The 15,745-nt window shown below is 39.9% G+C and overlaps 2 protein-coding genes across 2 annotated transcripts in view; both read right to left on the reverse strand.

The window, feature by feature from the left end:
- The window catches only part of LOC143106482 (tripartite motif-containing protein 16-like), an 11,975-nt gene extending 4,589 nt beyond the window's left edge, over window positions 1–7,386 (reverse strand). The window contains exon 1 of the mRNA XM_076270762.1: window positions 7,348–7,386. Within this exon, the coding sequence (XP_076126877.1) occupies window positions 7,348–7,386 (39 nt within the window). The remainder of the gene's footprint in view (window positions 1–7,347) is intronic.
- Window positions 7,387–9,140: 1,754 nt separating this feature from the next.
- Window positions 9,141–14,203, reverse strand: LOC143106483 (E3 ubiquitin-protein ligase TRIM47-like). The gene is made up of 5 exons (XM_076270763.1): window positions 14,027–14,203; window positions 13,108–13,206; window positions 11,719–11,952; window positions 9,715–9,886; window positions 9,141–9,235 (listed from the first exon to the last, which is right to left on the reverse strand). The coding sequence occupies exons 1-5, from the start codon at window positions 14,201–14,203 to the stop codon at window positions 9,141–9,143; spliced, it is 777 nt and encodes a 258-aa protein (XP_076126878.1).
- Between the last annotated feature and the right edge of the window lie 1,542 nt (window positions 14,204–15,745).

Raw genomic sequence — 15,745 nt, forward strand, 5'->3', positions numbered from 1 at the left:
ATAGTAAAATATGTAGATTTTTTTTTCATGTAGCCTTGGCAACTAGCCATCTTGTACTGTATAGGCCTGAGTAATATGCAAATGAAATTACACTTGTTAAACTCACCTCAACAAGTCTTTTGCAATCATTTAACCCAGCGGTCCCCAACCACCGGGCCGTGGGACATTCCTAACCGGGCCGTAGCCTAAGACATGAGTTTAAAAATAAATGCATGCAAACTAAATTAAATTTAATTCGCAATAATGTCACGTTTTTACATGACATAGGCCACAGTTGTTTGATTGCACGCATGTTTGCATTTTGCAAGGTCTATTTTCTTACGTCTGTCTGTCCCGCCTTCAACACTTTTACATATTGCCTTCAGCGCTGCGCAGCCTCAGGTCAGCTCACTTCACCTTCTTAGCGAACTGTAGTGTCACACGAAGTTAGCTAAACTGCTAGAATGAGCAACAAAAAACAAGTAGCCATATCTTTAGCAGGTCACTGGCCAGAGTGTTTGAGTTGCGAGAGCCACTGCAGAGATTTCTTACAGAAAAAAAGTCACTGTTAGCTGCACATTTTAGTGGCATAGTTCGAATTACAGGGGGTACTGGGGGGTACTATACCCCCCAATGAAGACCCAGTACCCCCCAACGAGACAGAAATATCAGTTTTGGGGGGGGTCAGATCATTTTTCTGATATTGTGAAAAAATATCATTACAGTTGGCTACAATACAAGTCAACTCCTATTTTCATTAGGAAAAAAATAATGTAAAGCAATTTCAGACACCCCTATTATGGACCGTACCATTTGTAACCACAGTGGCGCTAAAAGAGATAGAGAACGACTTCAACTTCTCAAGCAAGTGTCAACGACGTTGAATGACAAAACGCTAGATTCCTCCAGTAGCCTAAATTCGGTTTGCTGCTGACGTGCATGGGTAAATGTAAGTTGCTAGTAGACGTCTAGCTTGTTGAAAATGTGCTATTTTACAACCTTCATGTATTAACGTGTTTTGTTCTTTCATAGCTCATGTCACGTCTTCATACATTTAATTACCGGCTACTATACCTGATACTTACTTACCCACTGAGGCTAGTAAAGTGGACCTTGGTTAGTTTCAGTTCAGTTTGGGCATATTTGGGCCTTCAGTTGGGCATATTTGGTGGGGGGCACAAAGGCCACATGTCAGGGCACCAAGGCCAAAGTTAACTATACAGTAGTAGGCTATAAAAATGATCAAAGTTGTATTTAGCCTATTCACTGCAGTAGACCTACAGTAGACCTGCATCACTGTATGAAACATTACAAAAACATGAAACATGACATATTACATATAACTGTAAATCATCTGATCATCTAATAAAAACAGATATCTAGGCTATATATAACATTTATTTTATATTTGGCCTGCTATTAAAATTCATGTATTCAACAATTTAAATGTAAGCACAGCTCAGCTTTAAGAAACTCAAATAGCCAGATGCATGCTTAGCATTTTGTGATCATAAAGGCTACTTTCAGCTGTCCTCTGATTTACCAATATCTAGGCGATATTTGTAACATTTATTTTGTATTTGGCCCGTTATGAAATCATGTGGAACAATTTAAACACATTGTAAAACCCAAATTTGGAGACATCCATGCATGTCGAAATTTACTGCAAATTCAACTGGATTAATCTGGAACGGCTAACTATACAGGGGACTGCTTTACACCTTTGTGTTCGATAAGGTCTGCTGTTTATTACAGTGCATGAAAATGCACTGTACTGTTCTTCCTAGGCAACTTCTTCTTCTTATTATTACAGTGCATGAAAATGCACTGTACTGTTCTTCCTAGGCAACTTCTTCTTCTTATTATTACAGTGCATGAAAATGCACTGTACTGTTCTTCCTAGGCTTCTTCTTCTTCTTATTATTATTATTATTCCGCTTACCACTTTTTCTAGACGCAATTTCTCTTGAACAGTTTAACTTAGAAACTTCATTCAAACTTTGTAACGTAGGTCTTCAAACAGATCGGGTTGCTATCTCTTTTCAACTTTGAAACTTTTATACTTTTTAAACTATTAAAGAAAAACTTTTTAAAAATCCCCATAGACTTAACATTGCCGATTATGACATCATAATACGGCCATTAAGCAATTAGAATCCTATGGCAGGTGTTCAGGCCACCTGGATCTCAACTGCCAGTCTCAGGCTTTAAGCATACAAACTGGCCCTATTAAGACTACACATCCTGTTAAACTGCTTCCTCTGCCAAAAACTGTTTCAAAATAAGTCCTCACTACAATATTTCACTGTTAAACAATTTAACCCTTTAAACTACTGAACTTTTTAACTGTTTAGCCATTGTAACTGTTACTTGTCATCAACTATGACTCCTACCCACTGTAGCTAGTTAGCATGGTTAGCATAGTTAGCATGTTAGCAAGTTAGCATGTTAGCATGCTAGTTAGCATTTTTAGCAAAATTACTAAAAATGATTAGCTAAGTTAGCTAAGTCACATGGTTAGCATAGTTAGCATGCTAGCATGTTAGCATGATAGTTAGCATTTTTTAAGTCACATGGTTAACATAGTTAGCATGCTAGCATGTTAGCATGCTAGTTAGCATTTTTAGCAAAATTACTAAAAATGATTAGCTAAGTCACATGGTTAGCATAGTTAACATACTAGCATGTTAGCATGCTAGTTAGCATTTTTAGCAAAACTGCTAAAAATGATTAGCTAAGTTAGCTAAGTAACATGGTTAGCGTAGTTAGCATGCTAGTTAGCATTTTTAGCCAAACTGTTAAAATGATTAGCTAGGTTAGCTAAGTAACATGGTTAGCATAGTTAGCATGCTAGTTAGCATAGTTAACATAACTGCTAAAATTATTAGCTAAGTTAGCTAAGTAACATGGTTAACATAGTTAGCATGCTAACATTGTTAGCATAGTTAGCATGTTTAGTAAAACTGCTAGAAAATGTTAGTTAAGTTAGCTAAGTAACATGGTTAGCATGCTAGCACTGCTATAAAACATTAGCTAAGTAGCATGGTTAAAAGAATTAAAAATCTTAGCATAACTGCTAGCAAACATTAGAGCCGTTCAAACTTTCAGTTATCGTCAAATATCTACCTATGCACAGCCATTAAACTATTTGAATATCAACATTCATTAAACTGCTAGAAAACGTTAGCTAAGTAGCATGGTTAGCAGGTTAGCATTGCTAGCACTGCTATAAAACATTAGCTAAGTAGCATGGTTAGCATAGTTAAAAATCTTAGCATAACTGCTAGCGAACATTAGAGCCATTCCAACTTTCAGTTATCGTCAAATATCTACCTATGCACAGCCATTAAACTATTTGAATATCAACATTCATTCAACTTCCAGTCTGTCAACAACTTTTAAACTATTTACCTTCAACTTTTAAACGGTCTACTTTTAAACTATCATTAAACTATCTATTAAACTAGCTGTCTATCAACAACTTTTAAACTATCTACTGTCTATCAACAACTTTTAAACTATCTACATTCAACTTTTAAACAGTCTACTTTTAAACTATCAACTTTTATTAAGCTATGCAACCACCATGTCTATCCTAGCATCACCGTAGTAACCATCTCTTTTATTATCTGTTTTAACTATACATGATATTTTACATCACAACTTTAGCATTTTCATGCACTGGTAATTCCTTGGAATTGCATTTCTAGTTGTGATATGTTGTTTGTCTTGTGTTAAAAGAAGGGTTCGTGAAGTATTCCACCGAGATGAATGGGTAGGGAGATCATGGACGCAAAAGCTTCAGTAGAATATGATTAAATTGAATTATATTATTTACTTTTCTCGCGAACCGTTCAATACAGCAATTATCGGCTAACATCGTTTAAAAGCTAAGAAAAAGCTCTTTCATGTGATACTTGTGATGTCTATGAATAGGCCACTTCGCCAGTAGTTCAACTGAGAAGAATGGGTGAATTTGGACGCACTTTCTTTCTTGCGCTGTCACTTTCTCCACTGCGTAAGACTAAATTAAATTGCGCTGTGAATGCTAAGATTATTTTGACAGGCCACAGGCTAAATAAAAATCGCTATTAGTAGGACACAAAGCAGAATATTGAAAGAAGGGGGCACCAAGGCCACCGTGGCCTGTAAACCTATGATTTTCAAAGGGGCTTCACGGCCAACGCAAGGGGCCGCCGTGAAATTCCTACCCTGGTTACCAAGGTTAGTTAGCAAGATAATTCTCTATTTAAATCATTTATTATTTTACATTGTGGTGAGGTAAAATCGATTGTCATTTCAAGGAGATGAACTCCAGTCCATAGCCTAGGTGTCCATTGATTCTCATTTTATCTTGAATAAATGATTGTGCCCTTTTGAAATTAGTTTGGCACAGATCCTGTGTTGTTTTTATTATGCACAAGAGGGTCTGATGTAGCTAAGCCTACATAACATAAATGAAACCTGTGGAAACATAAAGAGCCAAGTAGCCTAGGCTAAATAGTACATGCTAGTATTTGAATTTGTTTTTAATTGGTTAGTAGGCCTATTGTTTTTACATTCTGGTTATCGGATTCTTGTAGGTTACCGCTCTGTAGCCTAGTTCTTATGTGGTAGTATGTTTTTTCATAGTAGGCTATATGCTCTTTAATCACATTAAAGATTGCTTAGGTTTCACATATCTCTAGGCAATTGTGTTGATTTGACACTGACTACCATACTGTAGACTATAATGGAAAATTGGTTTATGTTACAGTAGGCTAGGCTATATTAGAGGGTTGGATCTTACCTAGGTCTTATGAAATCTAAAAATAAACCAAATCAATATGTCATGAAATAAGCAATAGGCTTCTTGTAAAGGTAGTACTTTTACTAGTAATAAGAATGGTATTTCAGTGCACTTAACTTCTAACTTTTGAGACTGATTATCAGTTTGTCAGTTCAACTGATTATCAGTTTGTCGCATGTTTACACCTTGTATGTGTGTTGCACAACACATGTTGCACTTGGCGATCGATCACGATGGGGATTGATATCTGATATGGACCATGATGGTCATAGAAGAAGTGAAGGAGCAGTACCCCCCAATTATGGTGGGGTAATTCGCACTCTGTTTAGTGGGTGTCACTCGCTTACCTGTGTGACATATTCGAGTTGCTTTATGACCTCAACCCGTCACTCCAGGGGAGAATGACGACTGTCTTTAAACTGGCAGATAAAGTCGCTGACTTTAAAGCCAAGCTTGATTTGTGGGGATGACGAGTGGACCGGGGTGTATTTTATATGTACCAAACAGTAGTGGGGGTTTTGGGAGAGACTGAGGCAGGGCCCTTTCTCTCGCAGCTGGTGCGCGATCACCTTGTTGCGCTTTCAAATGAGTTTGAGCGTTACTTCCCATCCTCCAAAGATCCACGGCAAACCAATGAGTGGGTCCGCAACCCATTTGTCAATATTGAATAGCCAACTTGTCAGCGCAGGAGGGAGAGCAGTTGATCGAAATTGCAAATGACGGTGGTCTTAAGAGTGTGTATAAGGAAACCTCTCTGGCGGGTTTTTGGATCAAAACCAAAGCAGAATATCCCGAGATAGCCGTAAAAGCGCTGAAAACGTTGCTACCATTTCCCACCACTTATCTATGCGAGGCCGGGTTTTCGGCAATGACTGCAACTATAAGACCAAATTGCGCAATCGACTGGACATTTCAAACACACTGAGGGTGTCACTGTCTTCCATCACTCCAGATGGAACCTTCCTGTTGCAGGGAAACAAGCACAGGGCTCCCACTGATTATATTCGTAATGCACGTTTAGTTCCCATGTTTTGTTCCCATATTTTGTTAAGCATGTTCACACTTATAGATGTAGCTTCAAGTTGTTCAATATTCATAGTTCATATTGTTCAATTTTCATTTCTTCAAGTTCAGTTCACGTTTTTCACATGTTTAAGAGATCGTTACCTTCACTGTTCATACATAACTGGAGCTAGTTCTTTTCAAGTAATGCGCATGCACACCACATATGGAACATGGAACATGGAACCCCCGACAAGCCCCCCCCGCCGGTCCGTGAAAGAAAAATAGGAAACAAACCGGTCCATGGTACATAAAAGGTTGGGGACCCCTGATTTAACCCACTGTGAGCAATGCTAAAGTCGCTGTTACAAACAGTGCAGTGTGCAAGACTATCATTATATTTTAATCTTATGAGACAATTGGGTATACTTTTGTGTAGTCTGAAATTCCTTTTTGAGGGGCAGTGACGCTGCCATGAAGCTCCTGTTCCTAGATGCACTGACTGAACTGATTAATTAAGTTTATGAGAAAAGAGATATAAGCACACTTACACTGAAAACTGATTGGTTGATTTAGCAAAATAGACCAGGATGCTCTCTGTCTTGGATGAGCTTCAGGCACAAACGCACCACTCCTCTCTCTCTCCCTCTCCGTTGTGTGCGCGTTAAACTCATATGCACACGCAATTTGAAGCCCGGTCTGGCTTGCGTGCTCTTGTTCGCTCTAGGTACCGGGTGATTTTATGTAATTTGCGGGCGTCAGGAAGCCGCTATCAATATGTGGGAGACTCCCAAAACTTCGGGAGACTTGGGATGTCTAGCTAGACAGCACTTTGTCGCCAGCACAGGATGTACAATGTACCTTAATGTTGTCATGTTTAGCTGACACAAACTCAAAGTAATGACTGATGAAATGTGCATCTCTCTCTCTCCCTCCATTGTTGTTTACGTTTGTGTCGCTGCGTGGTTTTACACGTGAATTGTCCTCATGCTGAAAACTTGAGCATAGCCTACATGACATTAATCCCCAAGACAAGAAGAAAGCAAAGAATATATCTTTTTACTAAGGAAAATGACAAAAATAGTAACGCACAGTAACTTAGATAATATATATTGATGACAGCACACACATTTTCACATCACATTAGTAGAGATTGTATGAAGGAGCTGCTTAAATCTCAAAGCCCTCCAGCCTGCCTGACGAGTTCCTCATCTTCATTAGGAGGGTAGGGGCATGTTTAGAGGCCCTCATCTTCATTACGAGGGTAGGGGCATGTTTAGAGGACCTTCAGTTCTAACCCACCACAATCAGTTCATTATCACAAGTCAACTGCAGAAGTAATTGGTGTAATCTAGTGGTTTGGAGTAAATGATAAGGTTACTGTTTGTTAAAGCTGAATTCTATATCGGAACGTCACGTATTACCAACCGTCACGTATGTCTAGGGTTGCCAACCGTCCCGAATTGTGCGGGACATCCCGTGTTTTGGGTGATTTTGATTTGTCCCGTCAGGGACAGCACCACTCCCGATTTTCAGAGCTCATCGGCCTTGTTAACTTGTCAATAGTAGGAACGCACCTGGAACAAAGTGTCCAGTGCCGCCGCTACCACGCGCATCTCGCAATGTGCGCACGGCACCAAGGGACAGAAGGGGCACCACAATTTAGCCAGAGAAGCTTTACTGCAAACTGCTTTTCACTCTTCTTAGAGAACGATTACAATGTCAAAATGCAGCAACAGCATCTTACATAAGGATGATACTTTTTGGGTCTCTCTATTATGCAGCAGATCTAACTTGAACGTTATGCTACTCGTTTTAATTGGGAACGAGAGGGAGAGAGGGTGGAAGTTTCCAGCTGGCTTGTGATTGTTGGTAATTGATTTCACCTTTTTAATATAAGAAACTTTTAAAATGAAATCATGAGAACAACAAAAACAACGCGAGGAGATTGCGGAATTATCCGGTTCACACTATGCTACTGACCATTCACAAAATGTGAGGGCACTTTGACATAGGCTGCATGCACTGTGATTTGGACTAATAGAATATGATGAGTGGTCAATTGCCTTTGTGTAATGGAATTGGTGAGTCTTGAATAATCAGTTTTCCTTAACTAAGCATTTACATGAAGCACATGATAGGCTATGCCAATTGAAACACTTTCCACTCAGATAGCTAGGTGGCTACCAGCAGGGTGCGATTTGTAGGGGGGGATGGTGAGGATTTCCCACCCTCTGGTTTTTCTATGCCTACCTCTGCTAAATTATTTTTATCGTCGGGGGGGGGGGGGGGGGGGGGGCAACATTTATCCCCCTCTGCCCCTCATATTGATTAATGTTACTTCATATAAGTAAAGCGCTGCAACGTGAGAACAGTCTAGGCTAGCCTACATAATAATCTGACATCAGAAACGCACCGTCACCGTCAGCACTGATGCTGCTGACACACTGCGTGATAACTTAATTTGGCCTTGATCGTGCAGGACATTTCAGAATGTCGAGTGTGAAATCCATCATAAATGGCTAGGTTCAATGGAAAAGTTAGCTGGGACAAATGAAAGAAAACGAGAAGGATTCAGTGATGTTTTAGAACCTTCAAAATTAGAAAACTGCATTTGAAGTGAAGTGTCCCTCATTTGGGGTTGAGGAAGTTGGCAACCAACCTCTTACGTGTATGTCACTTAATATTTATTTCTATACAAACCAAGACGACGGATTCCTAAAGAAACGCAAGCACCACCACAAAAAGTTTATCTAAATTAGCTATGTAGGCTACCAAAAATTACATTTAGCTGTAAACAGTGTTGTAAGGCTGCGTGTACAAATCCACTTGGAGCTTCAGTGGAATTTTGATTTGCCGACGAGAATTCTTGGGCTAACCGTTCATGTGCCTGAGAAAGGTTGGGAATAAGCACCCACCAGCCCAGCATGAGCGTGGTAAACAAAATCGGATATTTCAGGCAGTAAAAGCCCCGGTAAGAACCAAACTTGATTTTGTTCAAATCTACACACCTATGGCTACTGAAAAATGTAAGGTTCATTTAGCAAAGATAGATAAATAGATACTTTATTGATCCCCAGGGGAAATTCAAGAAATTTCCCCAAATTCCCCAAAGCAAATGTTATTCTGAAGTATTAAAAAACATTGTTGTTTTAAGAATTTTCAAACAAAATGGTTGGTAATTAGCACGTTTACGATACATCTCTGATCTCAGCTTTTGGTTTTGTTTGCTGTTATTGATACATTTAAACATCTAAAGGGCCTTGCCACACCCCCATGCCTCTATAGGTTTGACATCTGAAAGAAGGATTTAAAGATTAAAAGATTCAGTGAAACTATCATTCCGTTGCTAGACTCCAGATATAAATCCTTAGAGGCTGTTAGAATCAGTGAGTAAAGACTTACTGTCTGGTGGCAGCAGCTCATTACTGTTTGTTCTTCTGACTGGGAGTTCAGGATCAGTATCTGGGAACCAACACAGAGACACTAAGTCACCTAGGATCTAAGGAACCAACACATATCTTTCTTTGCATATTATCTTCATGTGTCTTTTTGGGAAATGTTTTTTTGTTTTTAGGCCTTTTCTGTGAAAGGCCTGTTATCTCTGAAAGGACGTTTTATCTCAACTGTAGAAGGAAATTTAACTGTCAGATTCCCATTCTAAGAGTGGGTGATCTGGACATGAGCCAGTATTGAGAGACACAGAGAATGCATAGTCAGAATAAATCCATCTAACTTAAGGGTTCATGTAAGTAGTTCATGATTCTGTCTATTCTAGATTTGTGTCCAACCTGTTGTAGATATCTAGGCTATTTCTTCCTTGAAGATGCCATCCAGTGTGTTTATGTGTGTGTGTGTGTGTGTGTGTGTGCGCGTGTGTGTGTGTGTGTGCGTGTTTGTGTGTTTTGAACATAACAAAGTCTAGTTCTAGCTGTTTATCCAACCTGCTGCGAATATCTTGGTTATGTCCTGCTTGAAGATGCTATCAAGTTTCTCATCCAGCTGCACCTTCATTGCAGAGACAGATTCCTTCACAGCCTCAAAAGAGACACTCTGGCTGAAAGTCATGCTGAGTAAGTCTTTGGAGCGAGGAATTTCTCTGATAGAGGGGATATTCTACAGAGAAAGAAATGAAAAAGGCACCTGAATACTACACATACTGTACTGAATGTAAATTAAAACAATCTATTTGTGACATCATCCCACATCATACGACATACTATTTAATTACACACTTAGTCCATGAGCCAGTAGAAAAGTCGGTGCCATGAGAGGGCACCAAACCAAACGTGTTTTATTTTGTTTGTCTATGCCTCCACATACAAAATGTGTGATGGACTCCAAACTCATAGCTCAAGATTTCTACAGCCTCTTAAGCAAATTTCCCATTGAAATGAATAGGATTTTATGGATGTAGGTGAAACAAGTGTACACCTAATACATTTGGGTCTGTCCCATGAAAGGGAAAGTGATTCAACCATATAAACCATATATTTTCTGAAAGTATATAACCTCAGGATGAGATCTAACATGAGATTTGACATGTCCCCCCCTCCTCTTCACTTTGCTGCCCATGCATAACACATTGGGTATTAGTAAATCAAGCAAATCTTTGGCTGTACCATGAAGGGGAAACTACTTAAAGGGAAACTTGGCAGGATTTCCCCCTCTGCTGGAGAAATTGTGCATTATGCTATTTCAAACTGTGGAAAAAGATAACGATAAAGCACATGGATTTGTTTACAAGCTAGCAAAACGGTTAGCATAAGTTTGGCAGACAATGTGGATGTTACAAGGTAAGAAACACGATTTAAAACTAGTTTCTTGTTTCTCACTTATCTTTTCGGGACGGTAGTCTCAATGTTGCAAGGTTGGTTTTCCGCCTGGGGACGCTAGGGGCAGCGGGAAAAGTCACCATTTTCACCGGAACAGGTCATTTAACCATCCAAATGATTTCAAAACGGGTTTATTACGTTGAAATAGTTGCCAAGTTCCCCTTTAAACCACCTAAACCATATATTGTCTGAAAGCATATATGGTCATGATGTGAATGAACATGGATTTGACCATTTCCCACCCTCCTCATGACTTTTCTGCTCATGCATAATACATTGAGCAAAACTTGTAGGTGTTTTTGTCATACGCTACCCCTGTATCGAGTGCTCTATTAAGCTTCAGCTGTGAGTCCCAGGTGTCCATAATGCATTTTTGTGTACAGAAAATAAGAATCAAGTTTGGTTCCCTCAGTTGGCATCGATCGGCCCAAAATGGGCCTTTGGGTCATGAACTAACAATTAATATCATGTGTTGCACAGAAAGGTATCAACTAAATTAGGGGTTCTCAAAGTTTTGATTGGTGAGGGCCAATTCAGGAACCCAACATTAACTGAGGGCCGCCAAAGGGCGAGGGGAGAAAAAGAAAAAGAAAAACCTGGGGGAAAAAATCCCATTTTGTAATCATTTTAATGACCAGGTTGCACCTCTACAGTTTATATTTATTGCATTAAACACATTTTAATTCATAAAATTTAATTGGAATGCACACACAATCCCTGTGGTTCTTTACTCTCAACGGACAAATTTGGGATATAACTGTTCTGGTTGCAGTCCAAACAAACTTATTTAGAACAAACAGTCTCAGTGTGCCTTGCTTCTTATCATAGGCCTTATTCAGGGCCAATTCCAGCTACCAAAGCACCACAGGAAAACCTGACGGCCACTAAACACCACTAAATGGAGATTCATTTTTTTCAAAGCACACAGTACAGTTGTACAGTTTTAACAGTTTTAACTGTTTTACAGATGTTATCAGTTATCAGAAATGTTTCCGCGGGCCGCCATTGGCCCCCGGGCCGCACTTTGAGAACCTATGAACTAAATACTCTGTCTCACAGTTTGTTTGTTTTTTAACACTATTGTTAAATCTCAGGAGGGCAGGTCAATATTACCTTGAGGAAATGGATGTGATCATCTGTGTGTGAAAGCTGCTCCAGTTCAGCATCTTTCTTCTTCAACTCAGCAATCTCCTGCTCCACTTTCTTCAGGAGTCCTTCAGCCCGACTCACCTCAGCCTTCTCCTGAGCTCTGATCAGCTTTTTCACCTCAGAGCGCCTTCTCTCAATGGAGCGGATCATCTCAGTGAAGATCCTCTCACTGTCCTCCACTGCTGTCTGTGCAGAGCTCTGTTAGGAGACACACAAAGAGGAGGGCAGGAGACACACAGAGGGAGGTGAAGCTGAAAGTGTTTCATGGTGTCAGTGGTTCTTTGTGTGCTGTAGAGATGGCAGCAGAGGCTCAGTTACTCACTGGGCTTACAACAATCTGGCCCGAGGGTGGAACTAGAATTGAGTACCGCAAATTAAGACTGTTCTCACTCCCCATGATTCAGCATTTATATTACAGACTATGCAGTGTACTTACTAATATTTCATAGAATGCTAATGCTACTAATAATAGTTATGAGGCGAAATGCGACTGTCCTGTATGTAAGATATGTAGGCTCTGGGGCAGTCAAAGAATCCAAAGCACACCTATCAAATTTTACCTAGGCATTATTTTGTCCGTATACATTTTATTTACAGATGTTAGCATGATGAGTAAGTTTAGCATTATTACTAGAACCATTGCAATGCTGTCTCATGGATCTGCTAGGTTAACCAGTGAGAGGGCTGTTATTTTAACTCTGCATGCTCTCCTAACAGATTAAGAAGAATCCTGATTTTGATATATCCCTCTCACTTTTAAATCTTCACAGGTATGAAACTGGTTCCTTAGAGCTCTGTCTATGTTGACTTCTTAAAATACACCATACAATGAAATACTTTGAATGTATGGCAGATGTAATTTTATTTTGTTTGCAATTTGTAATTTTATTTTCATTTGTATTAAGTTGAATGATTGATCTGATTGATGGATTATCTACATAATGTATTACAGATGTAATGTCAGTTTCATCATCATTTGCGGAGTTAGTTAAACTATCCATGCTTTCAGTCTATGAGAAGCATCTGTAGAATATTAAGAAGAATCCTGATTTTTATATATCCTTCTCACTTTTAAATCTTCACAGTAAATCATCTGAAGGCAAGCCACAGTGTTGCTTGGTTATTTCCTGTGTGTGTAGACAAAACCTACATACGCCCTTTATTCATCATGAATTCAGCATGTGCAACTAAGCAATGGAATATGGAATGAAAGGGAGTTTGTTCTGGCAAACAACCTCATACCTGTGATCTGGTAATAGCACATTAAGACCTCTGCCATAATAATTACATTAACATTTGAATGCTGAAACATTACTTAGTCAGCCATTGTCTTCTCCTCTGGTCAGTACTCACCTTAGTTCTCTCCTCTACAGCCTTCCTCAGCTCCTGCAGCTCCTTCTCACTCTCCTGGACTCTCTCCTGGAACCTCCTCTGGGTCTCCTTCAACTCCTTCTGTTGATACAAATGCAGACATACTTCAGATAAGTTTGTGTGTCACATTTCATACACAGGGGTAATTAAATGTGATTCACATAAAGAAAAGAAAAGCATTGTAAATAATAGTAAATACAAGCATGGAAGGGCAATGACAATGTAATAATTAAATGACGGAGTTCATCTGATTAACAGGAACTGCATTTACTCATTTAGCAGAAAGCATCCTAAAACAACTTAGTCTTAGGTCTACATTTGAAACTGGCAAAAGTTGGGACATTTTTGATGTCACCCGCAAGTTGGTTCCAGAGCTGAAGCGCATAAAAGCTGCTTCAACATGTTTAGGTTTTACTAACACGCATCTCTCCTGTGATCTGAGAGGTCTGGAAGGTGTGCCCTACTGAAGCGTGTCTGATAGGTAAGTACTGTAGGTCCAATTCCATTTAGTGATTTATAAACACAGAGTGCAGGGACGTATTGGAGTAATGTGGTCAGTTGTTTTAGTAATCTTAACTATGCTTTCAATTAATTTGTTTTCAGTTGAACCGCCGACATTAAGCATTAAACACCAAGCTGGCTCAGAGCCTGTATAATATTTGATCTTTTGTTCAGTGTCATATTCCGCTGGTACAGCATGTCAATGTTTGACAAATTTGATAAATTTTGCACTTTGTACCAGCTACAATTTCCTGGTTCATGTCTTCTCTGATAAGAGAGAGTCTGCCAAAAATCAGTAGACTTTAAGAAGTATAAAGTTCTTGTAATAATTATACAGACATATTATGTGTTTCAGACCTTTTAAACAAAATTAAAACTCAAGTGTAGCTTCAGTGGTCACCTGTTTGTTGGTTCTTTCTGCAGCAGCTGAGACTGTGTCATGGCCTTTATGTTCGTCCATCATGCACTGAGAGCAGATACAACTCTGATCAGTACGACAAAATATTTCCAACACCTTCTTATGACGGGGGCAGATCCTCTCCTTTAGCTGGCCTGTGGAATCAATCGCCTCTGCCATTTTCTAGCGTTCACAAACACAAGCCCAAGCACACACTCTAAGAAGCAGCAGCAAAGAGTTGAGAGTCAGAAGTGAACTCTCAGAAGGTGGACAGGTAGGGCGGGGTGGAGGAGGGTGGGGATGAGGGAGCAGCCAATCAGATGTCTGTGTGTCTGAGTGAGAGTGGTAGCCTAGAAATCTAGATGCACCCTAGTGGCAGGTAGTCTATCAACTCTCCTTTGGCTTGCGATCTGGAAAAATTCAACTTCGATAAGGCCAATCACATCGTGTATAGAATCGGTAGGCGGGCTTACTGTAACATAATGATTGATGGCCGAGTTGCAACGGTTCGGTGTGAATTCCCTGCTACTTGAAAACAAAGAAGATGGATGTTGCTGTTGGCGAACAGTGTGACACGAGTTAAGCTTTTTTTAAGATGGCTTGTAGGTCAGCAGTGTGGAGAGGATCACAGGACAGCAGAGTGGGACCTCTGGGTGGAGCTTCTGCAGCTCAACTCTGCAAGTGTTTCCTGTGTCACCACAGAGGTGTGTCGCTCTGTTGTATACAGCTAGAGAGACACAAAGATGAAGGAGAAGAGAGAGAGACAAAGAAAGAGAGAGACAGAGGAAGAGAGAAAGAGAGCAAAAGAGAGAGTGTGAGGAAAGGTGGCAGATGTAAGAACCTTACAGACCGCAAAGGTGACTGCATATATAGGACTGGGTTTTAAAATGTATCTTGGGAACTCTCAGAAGGAGAGGTATGAACTGCGCTGCTTGGCAACATTTTTAGGAGCCAATATGCTATCAGCGTGTGGAACCCGGACTACCCCATAGCAAGGCATTTTAGCGAGTGCCATAATAAAGATTATCCTCTGTTGTGTATACAAGGCATTGAGCATGTTAGGCCTATGGCGAGGTGCTACAGAGACTAAATCAAAGGGAGTCCTTTTGGATACATCGCCTTAATGTTATGGAGTATAATGGTCTGAATGAAGATATTGATTGGGAGCCAAGCAGCGAAGCTATATGTTTATATATATATATAAGCTATAGCTATAGCTATAGCTATATATAAGCTATATGTTTATATATATGTTTATATGTTTTCTTCCCTATTATTACGCTTCCGCCATTGAAGTCTATGGCAGCCCATAGAACCGACTGGTCAAAAGTTGTGAAATTTGGCACACTGATTGGGGAAAGTCCAATAATTAATTTCACCAAGCTTCAAGTCGGCACCTCCAGCGCTCTAGCGCCACCAACAGGTCAAAGTTGGACGTGCGTTCACGCACGTAACTTTTGACTCTTATGCCCGATTGCCATAAATGTGGTATCGTTGGAATCCTTGGACCAAGCCAAGTTCAACGCACCCTATGACGTCAATTTCCGCCATGATGGATTTTCCGCCATTTTGGATTTTTTCAAAAACCTTTAAAATGTTTCACGCCTCACATAGTTTGTCCGATTTTCAAAATTGGCACAGACCATCTTCAGACCATGCCTTATCAGTGTTTTCTAAAATGATTGACAAAAGTATTCACCCGTAACAGCCAATCGAAATTGG

This window comes from Alosa pseudoharengus, unplaced genomic scaffold (assembly GCF_046254945.1).
Source record: "Alosa pseudoharengus isolate Yale_2024_CS ecotype anadromous, Long Island Sound unplaced genomic scaffold, YU_APseudo_1.1 YU_APseudo_1.1_scf_6, whole genome shotgun sequence".
In the NCBI taxonomy this organism is placed as follows: domain Eukaryota; kingdom Metazoa; phylum Chordata; class Actinopteri; order Clupeiformes; family Clupeidae; genus Alosa; species Alosa pseudoharengus.

Coding starts and splice junctions, on each gene's coding strand:
- LOC143106483 (XM_076270763.1), bottom strand. CDS start 14,203: ATGGCAGAGGCGATTGATTCCACAGGCCAGCTAAAGGAGAGGATCTGC. Junction 13,207..14,026: donor CAGAAAGAACCAACAAACAG/GTGACCACTGAA, acceptor TTGTATCAACAG/AAGGAGTTGAAGGAGACCCA. Junction 9,236..9,714: donor AACCAAGATATTCGCAGCAG/GTTGGATAAACA, acceptor GTTGGTTCCCAG/ATACTGATCCTGAACTCCCA.